Genomic DNA, 18,525 nt, shown 5'->3' with positions numbered 1-18,525 from the left:
GCCACTCTGCCTGCCTGTCCTCACTCACTCTCTCTCCCTCTCTATCTCTGACAAATAAATAAATAAAATCTTTAAAAATAAATAAATAAAGTAAAAAATAAAATAAAAAAATCTCCTTTAATTATGTTGTTACAATTTAGAATCTAATTGACATAGATTTTCAAATCAGTAGCAAAGAAATATTTACTTGATAAATTCTGCAGAATAATTCAATTAATGTGTTCTAACCATGCAAAGAATTAATATCCTCAAATGTAACCTGGACTGAAAAGTTAAAAAAAAAAACTGAAACAATATTAAAATTAATAGATATTGAGAACACAGAGATATTGTAATATCTAAAAGTCTCCTTTTTGATGGAGTCTTTGCCTGGTTTTTGGATCAAGAGAGCACAGCATACTAAATACTTATCTGTAATTTGATAGTAAAGTATGCAAAAGACATAGTAGAAAAAAATAATATTTTATTATATTAAAATGAGCAATAGGTATTTACCTATTTTCTTCCAAACAACATGATATTACTTTAATGGTGCTCTATACAGAACTCTCAAAGACATATGCACATTTATTGTCATATATTTGCCATCTTTGATGTCATACTTTTTTCATATTAAGTAAATGATTATTTATTGACAATCATATAAAATTTATATTTTATCCATAAGTATATAATTTCCACATACAAATATATTTCACAGAAATAAAAATATCTTTTAATTTCCTTACTTCCTAGCTCATTAGACTACAATATTGGTTAGCACTTATGAATTGGCATTATTTTTGAAAATAGAGAAATTTTGGTGCTGGTCCTGAAGACGTAGGCCAACATGCATTCTACACCTGCAAGGAAATATATCTGCTAACAGCCACATGGTTTTGGAAGAGGATTGCATGCCACAGATTGGAACTCAGCCTAGCCAAAATTGAGTTCAGCCTTGTGAAATCTAAAGCATAGGATCCAACTAAGTTGTGAGCACACTTCTAACACATGGAAAACTTTTACTTATGATTTTATATATTTGTGATTTAATCCATTAGTTCATGGCAATTTGTTGGACTTTAATACATATATACAGCATATAATCTATGATTTCTGTTTAATTAAAAGTTGTATCACAACCTAAATTTCCTATGTCTTCTTTTTTTAAAGATTTTATTTATTTGACGGAATCACAAGTAGGCAGAGAGGCAGGAAGAGAGAGAGAGAGGAAGAAACAGGCTCCCTCCTGAGCAGAGAGCCCAATACGGGGCTCGATCCCAGGACCCTAGGATTATGACCTGAGCCAAAGGCAGAGGCTTTAACCCACTGAGCCACCCAGGCACCCCAATTTCCTATGTCTTAATATTTATGTCACTTTTTAGAGAGGTCAGACTTACTTCTTTACTTTGACAATCTTATTTACTAATAAATAAAATTCTCTTTCTTGTGATCTCAGATTTATAAAAACATAACATAACATAACATAACATAACATAACATAACATAACATATAACATAGCATACTGTAACATAACATAACAGTAAATAAATGGTCTAGTTGCCAAATTGATTTTTTTCCATCTTAGTGGTAACACATTCTTTCTTTATTTTTTACTTGCTCTTTCTCTTTCTTTCTTTCTTTCTTTCTTTCTTTCTTTCTTTCTTTCTTTCCTTCTTTCTTTCTTATTTCATTTTTTAAATCTATTTTCAGTTAGCAAGCATAGTTAGGTTTTGATGTAATGTTCCACAATTCATTAGTTGCATATAACTCCCAATTCTTATCATAAAATATTTTTTAATTTCATCAAATTTCACAAATCTCATAAATATTAAAAATGAGAGCAATTTATATCCCTATATATATTAATCAAGATGTGACAGCAATGCAATATCTTAAAAATAGAATAAGAAAACACTTATATGTTGCTCTCATTTAAAAAAATTATTTATTTGACAGGGAGAGAGGGATCACAAATAGGCACGGGCAGGCAGAGAGAGAAGCAGAAGCAGGCTCCCTGCTGAGCACAGAGCCAAATGCAAGGCCTGATCCCAGGACCCTGAGATCATGACCTGAGTTGAAGGCAGAGGTTTAACCCATTGAGCCACCCAGGTGCCCCTGTTGCTCTCATTTTTAATCTTGACTAGTTTTGCCAAAATTTTATTATATATATAATTTTCAAATTATTTATTTCTTTTCAGAGTAACAGTATTCATTGTTTATGCACCATGTCCAGTGCTCCATGCAATCTATGCCCTCCGCAATACCCACCACTTGGTTCCCCCAACCTTCCACCCCCTGCCCCTTCAAAACCCTCAGGTTGATTTTGGAGTCCATAGTCTCTCATGGTTCACCTCCCCTTCCAATTTCCTTCAACTCCCTTCTCCTCTCCATCTCCCCTTGTCTTCCATGTTATTTGTTATGCTCGACAAATATGTGAAAACATATGATAATTCTTTACTGTTTTCAAAACATTAGATTTTTGTTTATTTATTTTTATTTTTTATGTCATTGCATATAACACCAGTGCTCATTGGCTTTTAAAATTCTCTTAATGATATTTCTGTTTTCCCAGTTACTTATTTTCCATTCTTACGTTTATAATATTTATTTTGAACCTAAGTATTTGCCTTATTGCTGAGATGAAAATTGATAATATTCAACATTTGGTATTGCTAGACTTTTATATTTTTATAGATTTTATTTATTTATTTGAGGAAGAGAGAATGAGGGGGAGGGCCAAAGGGAGAGGGATAAGAAAACTTGCATGAAGCAGGGATCCTAACAAGGGGTTCAATCCCAGGAAATTGGGATGATGACCCTAGTCAATGTTAGATGCTCAATCCACTGGGCTTCCCAGGTAATCCTGGTATTTATACAATTTTAGAGAAATAATTATATGCACCATATAAGTAGTTACATATAACAGTGCTTCATATTAATCAATTAAAATAATATTTTTGTTTGAGACCTTTTTTACTTTTAGTTCTAATGAAAATATATTTATTTGACTAACATATAGATACAAATATGATAGAATCATAGATGATAGATAGCTGATAGGTAAATAATACATAGAAATAGATTTTAACTCCATAGAATCACTACAAAACACTGTAAAATTTTAAATTTTTTGAAAAAAATATTTTGTTTATTTATTTATTTATTATTTGAAAGAGAGAGAGAGAAGGAGAGAGAGTGAAAGACATAGGCAGTAGGAGTCAAGGAGGAAGGGAGAGAAAGATCTCAATCAGACTCAGTGCTGAGAGCAGAGTCCAAAGTGGGACTGAATCTCGTGACCCTGAGACCATGACCTGATTTGAAATCAAGAGTTAAGCGCGTAACAAACTAATCCACCAAGGTGTCCCTTAGTTCATAAATTTTTTATGTTATTTTTATCATCTATATGTTTTCTGATCAATTTTTATTGCAGAGCATTTCTACTTTTTCATTTATCTCAAGCATATTTATAATTGGTTTGTCAAACATTTTTGTGATGACAGAGTTAAGTGCTTTGTCACATAATTTTAACATTTCCACCATTTTATTATTGGTGTCTCTTTATTGTTTTTTCTTAGTTTTGGGATTTTCAATTTTATTGGTGTTATGAGTGAGCTGTTAATTTAAAGCTGGACATTGAATTATAATAGCATAAGATACATATATTTTATGTAAAATCTTGTGTTTTAGCAGAAGTCCTCTGATATTGGTCAGATGGGTAAAATTGCAGTGTGATCTTGTTCTTGATAGTTAAGAGTAGAAACCTTCATACTGTGTTTGATTTCTGTTAACATCTGGATGAGGGTGGAAGGTAATGCTTATTAATACTGGAAAGGAAATTTCAGGATATATATATATATATATATATATATGTATAATGATATTATTTAATTGAAAATGTTACTGTAGGGTAGAATGGGACTGAATATACCATTCCATTTATTCAAAGTACTTACTGGCACATATTTTATTTGACAGATATGAGTATATACATGTTATAAATTCAGTATAGAAATAAAATTTTCTTAGGATTCATGACATTAAAAGAAATATTTTTACAATGAAAAGAACTAGGACCAAAGAGGGAAAAGTGAAAGAACATGTACTGAGTTAAACACAGTGATTTAAATGTTTATTTAAAAAAGGTACGTTTTTGTCTTTTTCAATTATACAATCTCAACTTCACGTTTCCCTTCAATTTGTATCAAATGTATTTAGTTTTTATAGATTTTAATAGCATCACAATCAGGACAGCAGAGAAATTATTATATCTGTATCACAAAAGTTCAAGTTTAAGAAATATTTTATATTAAAGCAGATTTTCCAAGTGTAGAGAAAACAATACAAATCATTATGAAAATAGATGGTAAGCAAAACTAATTAAAGCCAGATTCCTTTGCACCCTCAAAAACATATAGAAGCTTAATATTTAATTTTTAATGTAGTTTAAGACATATAAATCTTTTCCCTCTTGATTAAAATTTAATATTAAATAAAGCACACCACAGTATATTTGTTGTATTCCTCCTTGCAGAGGCCTGGTAATATATTTCCAATGACCTGGGAAAAGACAAAAGCTAAATAGCAAGAGCGTGAGTTGTCAGATATTCATGCCAGGGCTACATGCCACTGATTAACACTCATTAATGGTTTTCATACAAAAATACATTCATAGTCCTAAAGGGAATTGCTTCTCTGTAGGTCCATAGTTTTCCCAAAGGGTGATACACAATAAATTGAAAAGCATTTTATGTTCTTTGAAAATACAGGAGGAAGACTTCAAACAGGAATATCATCATTATTTTCTCCCTCATACTATGGACAGCAGAAGATCTATCAAGACAAAGAAGACATTGGGAATCAGCAGAACCCTAGAATTTTGAAACATAACAGTTAAGCTTTAACTTCAGGGATTCATAAATTTGTAGGAACATAAGTAGAAATAAAAGCCTCCATAGGCTACATATGACCAGAAAGTTACAGAAATGCACTTTCTATAAAAAAGTGGATTTCAAACAAGTAGCTAATATATACAGATAGAGCATACACACACACACACACACACACACACACACACATATTATATATACACATACACACATTTGCTTTGAAGTAAACATTTTAATTGCTTCAAGATTCCCCTCCTCAAAATGACCCAAGTTAGACATAAGGTCATAGTCTTTGTCTACACAGCAGTACCTATGAAGTGTTATGTCTGAGCCAGTCTTGGTAAAAATGATTATCCCAATGGACATCATTATGAATCAAAGGTATGTATTATTTTCTTAACCTGGGAATGAAATTAAATTAAAATCATATTTATTATAACACAATGAAAACCTCATTAAGCATCCTTGTCAGAAATCTCAGATCTAAAAAAATAAAAGACACTGATGGTTCTTTTATATAGAGAGTAAAACATGGTAATTTAAAACAAAACTACATAACAAATAGATACATCTATTTAATCAAAATTTTAAAACTTCTTAAGCCTGTATTATCTTATATAATATGGTGATAACACCAGTACTCAAAGGAGTATGTTGATGTAGGGTGTAAATAGGATCAAAATATAATACTCAAAGTAACAAGATAGTGCTAGGCACACCCTTGAATTTAATCAATATTATTATGTACTATTAGCAATAAACCCAGTTTAGAGATGAAAGTTTCACTGGAAATAAGCCTGGTGGTGGGTATTAAAGAGGGCATGTATTGCATGGATTACTGAGTGTGGTGCATAAACAATGAATCTTTGAACACTGAAAAAATAAAATAAAAGTAATATAAATAAATAAATAAATAAATACGCCTCCACAAAAAGCCTCCACAAACAAACAAACAAACAAACAAACAAAACAAAAAACAAAAAAAACAAATGCAAACTCTCCATTTTTGTGGTAGAAATGACTAGGACCAGAGAGAGAAAAAAATGTCCTCAATGAGAAAGTAAATTAATTACAGTGCTTGTTGTGGGACCATCCTATGTCAATTACACCATCCTGACTTCATGCTTTCCTTTAACTTTTGTCGATTGCATTTCATCTTTAGTTATTGCAGTATGGTTGACAAACAGGACATTGAAAGAAGCATTAGAAAAAATATTTTTTATCTACATCACAAAAATTCAGATTCTAAATATGTCTTCTCAGAAGGTAGTTCCAGGGCATAATCTTAGAAGTAAAATATGCAAAGTTCTGACTTCTAGTCTGGTGCTGGGTATTAAGGAGGGCACGTATTTCATGGAACACTGGCTCTGGTGCATAAAGAATGAATCTTGGAACATTGAAAAAATGAAATTAAGTTTAAAAAATAAAGAAACCAAACAAAACAAAAGTTCTCACTTCTAGGGGAATTCCAAAAAGTAATTCTGAAATGATGCTATATTCCTGCATATTTTGGAAAATCTTACTAACCTCTTACTCAGCAGCATAGTCTGGCTGGCAAAAAGGAGTCACTATATTAACATTATAGTGAGACAGCTTCCTTAATTGCCAAACACCAGAGCAGACATTTGACGTCTTCAATCTCAAATTTCATCAGCTTCAAGAAAATAATCAATAAGAGATATCAGTTTAAAGTAGTCTTTATATCAAATTCTACATTATTTTCTATTATGCTACATGCAGTCATAATATATTTATGATATGCCTCAATAAATTAAAATATATTCATCCTTACATGAGGAGATACATTACTAAATGCCTTGATAGCTTTCTTGCTTTGAATTAGGAGTCACTTCTCTTACATTCATATTGATGCCACCCTTGTAATATGAGTCTTCAAATGTATTATCTAGAATGGTTAACTGCTCTTTTAGAATCTGAGAAGGCTTAACATATTGGATATAATTCAGTTGAGATCCTCTTTCTTTTTTTAAGAGGTAGTAATAAATAGACATTTTATAGAAAATGACAAATGGTCTAAAGATAAATTTCTTGTACTTTATTAAAAAATGTGAAGCTTTTCCCATTTAATTATTCTGTATAGCTTTTATGAAACATTTCTTACATTTTATTTTTTGAAGATACTGTAACTTATCATTGAAGAAAATATTTCTGTCAGTAATTCTATTCCTCATTGTTTATATTTACCATTTTCACTTTAGTCTCAACCACATTGATCTAAAGTTGGCTTCTATTCTGACCCTAAAAACATTAGAAATATAGCCTGGGAATGAATGTGGTGCAAGATTTTGTGTGCATACATGAATACATGTCAGGGAGTAGATGCATAAGCAGACAGTGAGTAGAAAAGTTGGAACATTCTCCCACATTCCATATTTCCCCCTTTACATCTATAACTACTATTACTTTTTAATGGTAATTATATATCATATTTATTAATTTTCTGTCCACATTTCGCATCTCTTATCATAAATTTCATTTTTATTCTTTTTTATAATGTATTTAATCATATAATTAAATGAAAACATTATTTACTTTTTGTGAACAAAGGTAATGTGTATAAAAACAAACTTACAAAAACATTCAATGATTACCTCCTATTATTTGAAATTATTTGAAACTTTATTCTGTATACTAAACATTTTATTTGGAATATTGAACTAATAATTCAGGATATACTTTATAAAGATACATGTTTCATGTATCTTTCAAAAATATACCAAGGACTCATAAATGAAAGACTTCCCTCTTCTTTCTTCCTATTCTTCCAAATCTGCTCACTTAACATACATCAATTTCACACACATATTAGGACTGTCACAGTGAAAAGTTCATAAACCCAAATATCCATGTCAGGAAAGTAAACATGTGCATGTCTTATAAACACAAAATAGATTAATTCTTACATAAAAACATTCTTGGATAGGAGAAAGAATTAACAAGAATCTCATGTGTGTCTTTATTCCCCTTTGTCCCATATAGAGTTGAAAACATGACCAAATCCTCAGCAGGGATGGAATTCTTCCTCATGACATTCTTTGACACTAGAGAGCTCCAGGTTTTACATGGCTTTCTGTTTTTGCTCATTTACTTGGTGTCTTTTATGGGAAATCTTCTCATTATTGTCCTGATCACTCTGGATAAGTGTCTTCACACCCCCATGTACTTCTTCCTGAAGAACTTATCACTTTTTGATGCCTGTCTCATTTCCATCACACTTCCAAAATTTATCCTGAACTCTTTATCCCACAGAAACTCGATTTCTTTCTCAGGATGCATATTACAGGTGTTGTTGGTGATCCACTTTGCTGGATCTGAGCTTTTCCTTTTAACTGCCATGTCTTATGACCGCTATGTGGCCATCTGCCACCCACTGCGCTATGATGTCATCATGAGCAGGAAAGTTTGTATGAGTATGACAGCTGCCTCCTGGTTTCTTGGGAGTATATTTGGGGCCTTATACTCATCTGGTACTTTCTCTTTATCTTTCTGTGGCTCCAGAAAAGTTCCTCAGTTTTTCTGTGATGTCCCCTGCCTACTGAAGATCTCTTGCTCGAAGTCTCATGTTACCATAAGTATTAGTGAGACAATTGGGGTATTATATGCACTTTCATGTTTAGTGTCCATTGGATTTTCATATATTTACATTTTCAATACAGTGCTGAGAATGCCATCATTACAAGGGTGGTCAAAAGCCTTTTCCACTTGTATGCCCCATCTCATAGCTGTAACAACATTTATTGTGACAGGCACTATTGCCTATCTGAAGCCAGTCCCTGATTATCCACATCTTGTGGACTTTTTGGTTTCTGTGTTCTATTCTGTGTTGCCTCCTTCTTTTTTTTTTTTATTTCCAGCATAACAGTATTCATTATTTTTGCACCACACCCCGTGCTCCATGCAATCCGTGCCCTCTATAATACCCACCACCTGGTACCCCAACCTCCCACCCCCCGTCCCTTCAAAACCCTCAGATTGTTTTTCAGAGTCCATAGTCTCTCATGGTTCACCTCCCCTTCCAATTTCCCCCAACTCCCTTCTCCACTCTAAGTCCCCATGTCGTCTATGCTATTGTTATGCTCCACAAATAAGTGAAACCATATGATAATTGACTCTCTCTGCTTGACTTATTTCACTCAGCATAATCTCTTCCAGTCCCGTCCATGTTTCTACAAAAGTTGGGTATTCATCCTTTCTGATGGAGGCATAATACTCTATCCCCAGGGGTACAGGTCTGTGAATCACCAGGTTTACACACTTCACAGCACTCACCAAAGCACATACCCTCCCCAATGTCCATAATGCTACCCCCTTCTCCTAAACCCCCTCCCCCCAGCAACCCTCAGTTTGTTTTGTGAGATTAAAAGTCACTTATGGTTTATCTCCCTCCCAATCCCATCTTGTTTCATTTATTCTTCTCCTACCCACTTAAGCCCCCATGTTGCATCACCACTTCCTCATATCAGAGAGATCATATGATAGTTGTCTTTCTCTGCTTGACTTATTTCGCTAAGCATGATACGCTCTAGTTCCATCCATGTTGTCGCAAATGGCAAGATTTCATTTCTTTTGATGGCTGCATAGTATTCCATTGTGTATATATACCACATCTTCTTGATCCATTCATCTGATGATGGACATCTAGGTTCTTTCCATAGTTTGGCTATTGTGGACATTGCTGCTATAAACATTCGGGTGCATGTGCCCCTTTGGATCACTACGTTTGTATCCTTAGGGTAAATACTCAATAGTGCAATTGCTGGGTCATAGGGCAGTTCTATTTTCAACATTTTGAGGAACCTCCATGCTGTTTTCCAGAGTGGCTGCACCAGCTTGCATTCCCACCAACAGTGTAGGAGGGTTCCCCTTTCTCCGCATCCTCGCCAGCATCTGTCATTTCCTGACTTGTTGATTTTAGCCATTCTGACTGGTGTGAGGTGATATCTCATTGTGGTTTTGATTTGTATTTCCCTGATGCCGAGTGATATGGAGCACTTTTTCATGTGTCTGTTGGCCATCTGGATGTCTTCTTTGCAGAAATGTCTGTTCATGTCCTCTGCGCATTTCTTGATTGGATTATTTGTTCTTTGGGTGTTGAGTTTGCTAAGTTCTTTATAGATTCTGGACACTAGTCCTTTATCTGATATGTCATTTGCAAATATCTTCTCCCATTCTGTCAGTTGTCTTTTGATTTTGTTAACTGTTTCCTTTGCTGTGCAAAAGCTTTTGATCTTGATGAAATCCCAATAGTTCATTTTTGCCCTTGCTTCCCTTGCCTTTTGCGTTGTTCCTAGGAAGATGTTGCTGCGGTTGAGGTCAAAGAGGTTGCTGCCTGTGTTCTCCTCAAGGATTTTGATGGATTCCTTTCGCACATTGAGGTCCTTCATCCATTTTGAGTCTATTTTTGTGTGTGGTGTAAGGAAATGGTCCAATTTCATTTTTCTGCATGTGGCTGTCCAATTTTCCCAGCACCATTTATTGAAGGGGCTGTCTTTTTGCCATTGGACATTCTTTCCTGCTTTGTCGAAGATTAGTTGACCATAGAGTTGAGGGTCTATTTCTGGGCTCTCTATTCTGTTCCATTGATCTATGTGTCTGTTTTTGTGCCAGTACCATGCTGTCATGATGACGACAGCTTTGTAATAGATCTTGAAGTCCGGAATTGTGATGCCACCAACTTTGGCTTTCTTTTTCAATATCCCTTTGGCTATTTGAGGTCTTTTCTGGTTCCATATAAATTTTAGCATTATTTGTTCCATTTCTTTGAAAAAGATGGATGGTACTTTGATAGGAATTGCATTAAATGTGTAGATTGCTTTAGGTAGCATAGACATTTTCACAATATTTATTCTTCCAATCCAGGAGCATGGAACATTTTTCCATTTCTTTGTGTCTTCCTCAATTTCTTTCATGAGTACTTTATAGTTTTCTGAGTATAGATTCTGTGTCTCTTTGGTTAGGTTTATTCCTAGGTATCTTATGGTTTTGGGTGCAATTGTAAATGGGATTGACTCCTTAATTTCTCTTTCTTCTGTCTTGCTGTTGGTGTAGAGAAATGCAACTGATTTCTGTGCATTGATTTTATATCCTGACACTTTACTGAATTCCTGTATAAGTTCTAGCAGTTTTGGAGTGGAGTCTTTTGGGTTTTCCACATATAGTATCATATCATCTGCGAAGAGTGATAATTTGACTTCTTCTTTGCCGATTTGGATGCCTTTAATTTCCTTTTGTTGTCTGATTGCTGAGGCTAGGACCTCTAGTACTATGTTGAATAGCAGTGGTGATAATGGACATCCCTGCCGTGTTCCTGACCTTAGCGGAAAAGCTTTCAGTTTTCTCCATTGAGAATGATATCTGCGGTGGGTTTTTCATAGATGGCTTTGATGATATTGAGGTATGTGCCCTCTATCCCTACACTTTGAAGAGTTTTGATCAGGAAGGGATGCTGTACTTTGTCAAATGCTTTTTCAGCATCTATTGAGAGTATCATATGGTTCTTGTTCTTTCTTTTATTAATGTGTTGTATCACATTGACTGATTTGCGGATGTTGAACCAACCTTGCAGCCCTGGAATAAATCCCACTTGGTCGTGGTGAATAATCTTTTTAATGTACTGTTGAATCCTATTGGCTAGTATTTTGTTGAGTATTTTCGCATCTGTGTTCATCAAGGATATCGGTCTATAGCTCTCTTTTTTGGTGGGATCCTTGTCTGGTTTTAGGATCAAGGTGATGCTGGCCTCATAAAATGAGTTTGGAAGTTTTCCTTCCATTTCTATTTTTTGGAACAGTTTCAGGAGAATAGGAATTAGTTCTTCTTTAAATGTTTGGTAGAATTCCCCCGGAAAGCCGTCTGGCCCTGGGCTTTTGTTTGTTTGGAGATTTTTAATGACTGTTTCAATCTCCTTACTGGTTATGGGTCTGTTCAGGCTTTCTATTTCTTCCTGGTTCAGTTGTGGTAGTTTATATGTTTCTAGGAATGCATCCATTTCTTCCAGATTGTCAAATTTATTGGCGTAGAGTTGCTCATAGTATGTTCTTATAATAGTTTGTATTTCTTTGGTGTTAGTTGTGATCTCTCCTCTTTCATTCATGATTTTATTTATTTGGGTCCTTTCTCTTTTCTTTTTGATAAGTCGGGCAAGGGGTTTATCAATTTTATTAATTCTTTCAAAGAACCAGCTCCTAGTTTCGTTGATTTGTTCTATTGTTTTTTTGTTTTCTATTTCATTGATTTCTGCTCTGATCTTTATGATTTCTCTTCTCCTGCTGGGCTTAGGGTTTCTTTCTTGTTCTTTCTCCAGCTCCTTTAGGTGTAGGGTTTGGTTGTGTACCTGAGACCTTTCTTGTTTCTTGAGAAAGGCTTGTACCGCTATATATTTTCCTCTCAGGACTGCCTTTGTTGTGTCCCACAGATTTTGAACCGTTGTATTTTCATTATCATTTGTTTCCATGATTTTTTTCAATTCTTCTTTAATTTCCCGGTTGACCCATTCATTCTTTAGAAGGATGCTGTTTAGTCTCCATGTATTTGGGTTCTTTCCAAAATTCCTTTTGTGGTTGAGTTCTAGCTTTAGAGCATTGTGGTCTGAAAATATGCAGGGAATGATCCCAATCTTTTGATACCGGTTGAGTCCTGATTTAGGACCGAGGATGTGATCTATTCTGGAGAATGTTCCATGTGCACTAGAGAAGAATGTGTATTCTGTTGCTTTGGGATGAATTATTCTGAATATATCTGTGATGTCCATCTGGTCCAGTGTGTCGTTTAAGGCCTTTATTTCCTTGCTGATCTTTTGCTTGGATGATCTGTCCATTTCAGTGAGGGGAGTGTTAAAGTCCCCTACTATTATTGTATTATTGTTGATGTGTTTCTTTGATTTTGTTATTAATTGGTTTATATAGTTGGCTGCTCCCACGTTGGGGGCATAGATATTTAAAATTGTTAAATCTTCTTGTTGGACAGACCCTTTGAGTATGGTATAGTGTCCTTCCTCATCTCTTATTATAGTCTTTGGCTTAAAATCTAATTGATCTGATATAAGGATTGCCACTCCTGCTTTCTTCTGATGTCCATTAGCATGGTAAATTCTTTTCCACCCCCTCACTTTAAATCTGGAGGTGTCTTCGGGCTTAAAATGAGTTTCTTGGAGGCAACATATAGATGGGTTTTGTTTTTTTATCCATTCGGATACCCTGTTTCTTTTGACAGGGGCATTTAGCCCATTAACATTCAGGGTAACTATTGAGAGATATGAATTTAGTGCCATTGTATTGCCTGTAAGTTGACTGTTACTGTATATGGTCTCTGTTCCTTTCTGATCTACCACTTGTAGGCTCTCTCTTTGCTTAGAGGACCCCTTTCAAGATTTCCTGTAGAGCTGGTTTGGTATTTGCAAATTCTTTCAGTTTTTGTTTGTCCTGGAAGCTTTTAATCTCTCCTTCTATTTTCAATGATAGCCTAGCTGGATATAGTATTCTTGGCTGCATGTTTTTCTCGTTTAGTGCTCTGAAAATATCATGCCAGCTCTTTCTGGCCTGCCAGGTCTCTGTGGATAAGTCAGCTGCCAATCTAATATTTTTACCATTGTATGTTACAGACTTCTTTTCCCGGGCTGCTTTCAGGATTTTCTCTTTGTCACTGAGACTTGTAAATTTTACTATTAGGTGACGGGGTGTGGGCCTATTCCTATTGATTTTGAGGGGCGTTCTCTGAACCTCCTGAATTTTGATGCTCGTTCCCTTTGCCATATTGGGGAAATTCTCCCCAATAATTCTCTCCAGTATACCTTCTGCTCCCCTCTCTCTTTCTTCTTCTTCTGGAATCCCAATTATTCTAATGTTGTTTCGTCTTATGGTGTCACTTATCTCTCGAATTCTCCCCTCGTGGTCCAGTAGCTGTTTGTCCCTCTTTTGCTCAGCTTCTTTATTCTCTGTCATTTGGTCTTCTATATCACTAATTCTTTCTTCTGCCTCATTGATCCTAGCAGTGAGAGCCTCCATTTTTGATTGCACTTCATTAATAGCTTTTTTTATTTCAACTTGGTTAGATTTTAGTTCTTTTATTTCTCCAGAAAAGGCTTTTATATCTCTCGAGAGGGTTTCTCTAATATCTTCCATGCCTTTTTCGAGCCCGGCTAGAACCTTGAGAATTGTCATTCTGAACTCTAGATCTGACATATTACCAATGTCTGTATTGATTAGGTCCCTAGCCTTTGGTACTGCCTCTTGTTCTTTTTTTGTGTTGAATTTTTCCGTCTTGTCATTTTGTCCAGATAAGAGTATATGAAGGGGCAATTAAAATACTAAAAGGGTGGCAACAACCCCAGGAAAAAATGCTTTAACCAAATTAGAAGAGATCCAAAATCGTGAGGGGGGAGAGAGGGGATAAAAAGAGGTTCAAAAAGGAAGAAAGAAAAAAAAAAGAAAAAAGAAAAAAAAAAGAAAAAAGAAAAGAAAAGAATTTAAAAAAAAAGGAAAACACCTAAGAAAAAGGTAAAAAAGAAAAAATATATATATTAGATAAACTAGTAAAAAATCGTTAAAAAAGAAAAAGGTAACAGTTAAAAAAAAAAAATTACCCAAAGGCGAGAAAAAAAAAAAAATGAAAAAGAAAAAAATTAAATTAACTGCAAGACTAAAAAAAGATCACAGGGAAAAAGTCATGAGTTCCGTGCTTGGGTTTCTCCTCCTCTGGAATTCTGCTGCTCTCCTTGGTATTGAAACCGCACTCCTTGGTAGGTGAACTTGGTCTCGGCTGGATTTCTTGTTGATCTTCTGGGGGAGGGGCCTGTTGTAGTGATTCTCAAGTGTCTTTGCCCCAGGCGGAATTACACCGCCCTTACCCGGGGCCGGGGTGAGTAATCCGCTCGGGTTTGCTTTCAGGAGCTTTTGTTCCCTGAGCGCTTTCCGTAGAGTTCCGGAGGACGGCAATACAAATGGCGGCCTCCTGGTCTCCGGCCCGGAGGAGCCGAGAGCCCAGGGCCGCACTCCTCAGTGCGCCCTCAGAGAACAGCGCCAGTCACTCCCGTCTGCCTGACCTCCGGCCGCGCTCCGAGCTCACCGAGCCTGCGACCGGTTCAAGGTAACCCCGAGCTGCGAGCTTACTGTCGGCTCTGTCTCTGTAGCCGGCTTTCCCGTTCCAATACCCGCAAGCTCTGCGACACTCAGACACCCCTGGTCCTTCTGTGACCCTGCGGGACCTGAGGCCATGCTGAACCCGCGTGGGCTTTGCCCCGGTTTAGCCTCTGGAGCGATGTCCCTCAGCGGAACAGACTTTTAAAAGTCCTGATTTTGTGCTCCGTTGCTCCGCCGCTTGCCGGGAGCCGGCCCCTCCCCCCGGGGTCTATCTTCCCGTCGCTTTGGATTCACTTCTCCGCCGGTCCTACCTTTCAGAAAGTGGTTGTTTTTCTGTTTCCAGAATTGCTGTTCTTCTTCTCTTCGATCTGCCGATGGATTTTCAGGTGTTTGCAATCTTTAGATAAGCTATCTAGCTGATCTCCGGCTAGCTGAAGCAGTCTCAGCCTGCTACTTCTCCGCCATCTTGACTCCCTCCCTGCCTCCTTCTTTGAACCCCATAATATACAGCCTAAGGAACAAGGAAATAAAGGCAGCTGTGAAGAAATTTCTATGGAAACTAAGTCATAATTTCTATGGGGAAAGATAATAGAACTAGAGTCTATAAAGGTAAATTCCATGCTTGAATATATATAAGCTTATAATCTAGGGTTGACATCAATATCTTGTATAATAAAGTATTCATTTTATTTAAAGTTGCTAAGATAAAGTTGACATGTTCATGCTTATTAATAATCATTCATTATCTCAGCAACTCCAAGAATAGCATATTAATTATATAGTATCTGTGCATGTAAATTAAATTTCAGAAATACTATGATAGTTTTTCAAATGGCTCATTGAAGATATCTATGTACTATTTTTTGAATATGTGAATATATTACTTTACATTACATAAAGGAACTCAGTAGATTTAATTGAATTAAGAAGCGTGAGATGAGGTGATTATCCCAGACTATCCAAGGGTCCTAACCTAATCATGAAAGTGAAGTATTTCCAGACTTTGTTAGAAGGACATGTATTTAAGGAAATGTGGTCTTCCATTATTGGCTTTGTAGATTGAGAGAGGTCATGAGACAATATATAGACAGAGGTAACCTCTGGAGATGGGGGAAAAACAAAATGAAAAACAAAACAAAACAAACAAACAAACAAAAAAACAAACTAACTAACTAACTAACAAAAAACAGAAACAGATAGTTCACTGGAGTCCCAAGAAAAGAATGCAGCCATACCAACTGTATCCTCATGTTAGCCCAATGTGGATTGTGTTGGATTTCTGAATTATACCACCTTAAAATTGAACATATTAAACCACGGAATTTGTGAAAATTTGCTACAGAAGTCACAAAAAATTAACAAAAGCATTAAATACTTGTCTTCTAAAATATTTCTTAAATGAAAAGTTCTTTAGAATATGAATGCAGACTCTGAAACTAAAGGTCTTGGTTAAAGGTAAAAAATAATAAAAAGAGCAGACAAATATCAAACGTTTATAATTTTGTAGAAAAATTTAGATTATATTGCTTTTTATCTACTAGATTTTATCTTTTATTTTACATGAAAAAATCTATCCATTATTAATCAATTAATTAATTAACGAATTAATTAAATGTTTTTAATAATTGATTTTAACATTATAAAATTGTCTTTTTAATATCTTATTGAAACTAGACTTAATTTTGTTACTTTTCAAGTTAGTTTACAACATTAAATTACTTATGCTTTTTCCACTAGTAAAATGTTTAATTTCTATGTGGTATTTGTATTTGAGACACAGTATATAAAGATTATCTACTGCTAACTGTAGAACTACCTGTAAGGGAGAGCATGAGTACAGTTTGTTGGGAAAAGCTGGAAGAGTATGGTGGGATGTGCTGCATCATGTGTCCCAAGAACAAGATGGTGGCCCAATATTCCAAGATGATCAAGAAGTCTCTCTGCCTACATGTGATCTTTTTGTGTCAAATAAATAAATAAAATCTTTAAAAAAAAAGATGATCAAGAAGAACCTGCTGAAAGACAGCAAGAAGGTGGCACTGGAGGTGAAGTTGTTGCTTTTAGCTCTTGAGGAGTCAATGAAGAGCACCACTGTCAAGCAGATGAAGACCATATATCAGAACAGCTACTGAGAGAAAGAATGTTGGCAGTACCATACCGTCCTCTGCAGCAACACCATCCAGTCCATCATGGCCATTGTCAAAGCTCTAGGCAATCTACAGATTAGTTTTAACAACCACTTCTGCACAGATGAGATTAGAAGCCAACAACTATGATTAGGCAGGCAGATACATCCAGAATAAGTCTGAGGACGTGAACAAGTGCAAGGATAACACAGTGATCCATACACACCTCACCTGCACTACTAACACCAAGAACATGTAGTTGGTGTTTGATGCTTTCACCAACTTCATTATAGACAAAAACCCAAAGGACTGGAACCTCTTCTGAGTCCTTCATCCTAGCAGGATGAGCCACAATCAACTCTGCTTCCCACAGATCCTGAAGAAATTGGAAGTAAGAGGACCTAACTTCCCAACTGTCCCCCAAACCATGTGGGACACTTTTCCAATTTTCTACACTCTGTTATTGGGTCCCTGAGCCCTCACTCATCGTCAGAGTCTCAGAAGAGAAGCTGACAAGCACCTCCCTGTTTCAAACCACCCAACCCTTGGTACAGTAGTTGGTGCTGGGAATGACCATGATAACCCCTTCCTGGGCATCTGTTCTTATTTTAACCATTGTCTTGTTCTATGAGGGATAGGGGAGCACATGCTGAGTCTTCCAAGTATTGTGGATTGAGGGGCACTCACTTCTCCACATTGGGAACCATGGCTTTGCTAAACCCAAACCCCTGGAACAGCCCACAGCCAATTGTTTTTTGTTGTTGTTGTTGTTGTTGTTCTTTGTTTGTTTGTTTTATTTTTTTCAGCGTAACAGTATTCATTGTTTTTGCACCACACACAGTGCTCCATGCAATCTGTGCCCTCTCTAATATCAACCACCTGGTTCCCCCAACCTGACACCCTCTGCCTCTTCAAAACCCTCAAATTGTTTTTCAGAGTCTATAGTCTCTCATGGTTCACCTTCCCTTCCAATTTCCCTCAACTTCCTTCACCTCTCCATCTCCCATTGTCCTCCATTCTATTTGTTATGCTCCACAAATAAATGAAATCATATAATAATTGACCCTCTCTGCTTGATTTATTTAACTCAGCATAATCTCTTCAAGTCCTGTTTATGTTGCTACAAACATTACATATTCATTTTTTCTGATGGAGGCATAGTACTCCATACTGTATATGGACCACATCTTCCTTATCCATTCATCTGTTGAAGGGCATCTTGGTTCTTTCCATAGTTTGGCAACCATGACCATTGTTGCAATAAACATTAAGGGACTGATGGACCTCCTTTTTACTACATCTGTATCATTGGGGTAAATACAAAGAGTGCAATTCCAGGGTCATAGGGAAGCTCTAATTTTCATTTCTTAAGGAATATCCACACTGTTTTCCAAAGTGGCTGCACCAACTTGCATTCCCACCAACAGTGTAAG

General features: G+C 35.9%; 1 protein-coding gene across 1 annotated transcript; it reads left to right on the top strand.

Annotated features, from left to right (window-relative positions):
- Nucleotides 1-7,879: 7,879 nt before the first annotated feature.
- Nucleotides 7,880-15,555, top strand: LOC116585722 (olfactory receptor 14K1-like). The gene is made up of 2 exons (XM_032334994.1): nt 7,880-8,712; nt 15,444-15,555. The coding sequence occupies exons 1-2, from the start codon at nt 7,880-7,882 to the stop codon at nt 15,553-15,555; spliced, it is 945 nt and encodes a 314-aa protein (XP_032190885.1).
- The last annotated feature ends 2,970 nt before the right edge of the window (nt 15,556-18,525 follow it).

The sequence above is a fragment of the Mustela erminea genome, chromosome 3, assembly GCF_009829155.1.
Source record: "Mustela erminea isolate mMusErm1 chromosome 3, mMusErm1.Pri, whole genome shotgun sequence".
Classification (NCBI taxonomy): domain Eukaryota; kingdom Metazoa; phylum Chordata; class Mammalia; order Carnivora; family Mustelidae; genus Mustela; species Mustela erminea.
The sequence above is the reverse complement of the archived record's forward strand: the minus strand, read 5'-3'. Positions and strand labels throughout refer to the sequence as shown.

Excerpts from the sequence above, each read along its gene's own strand:
- LOC116585722 (XM_032334994.1), top strand. The coding sequence starts at position 7,880 with ATGACCAAATCCTCAGCAGGGATGGAATTCTTCCTCATGACATTCTTT. Across the intron at positions 8,713-15,443 it reads GTTTCTGTGTTCTATTCTGT|CCTGCCTCCTTCTTTGAACC; the intron begins GTTGCCTCCTTC and ends CTTGACTCCCTC.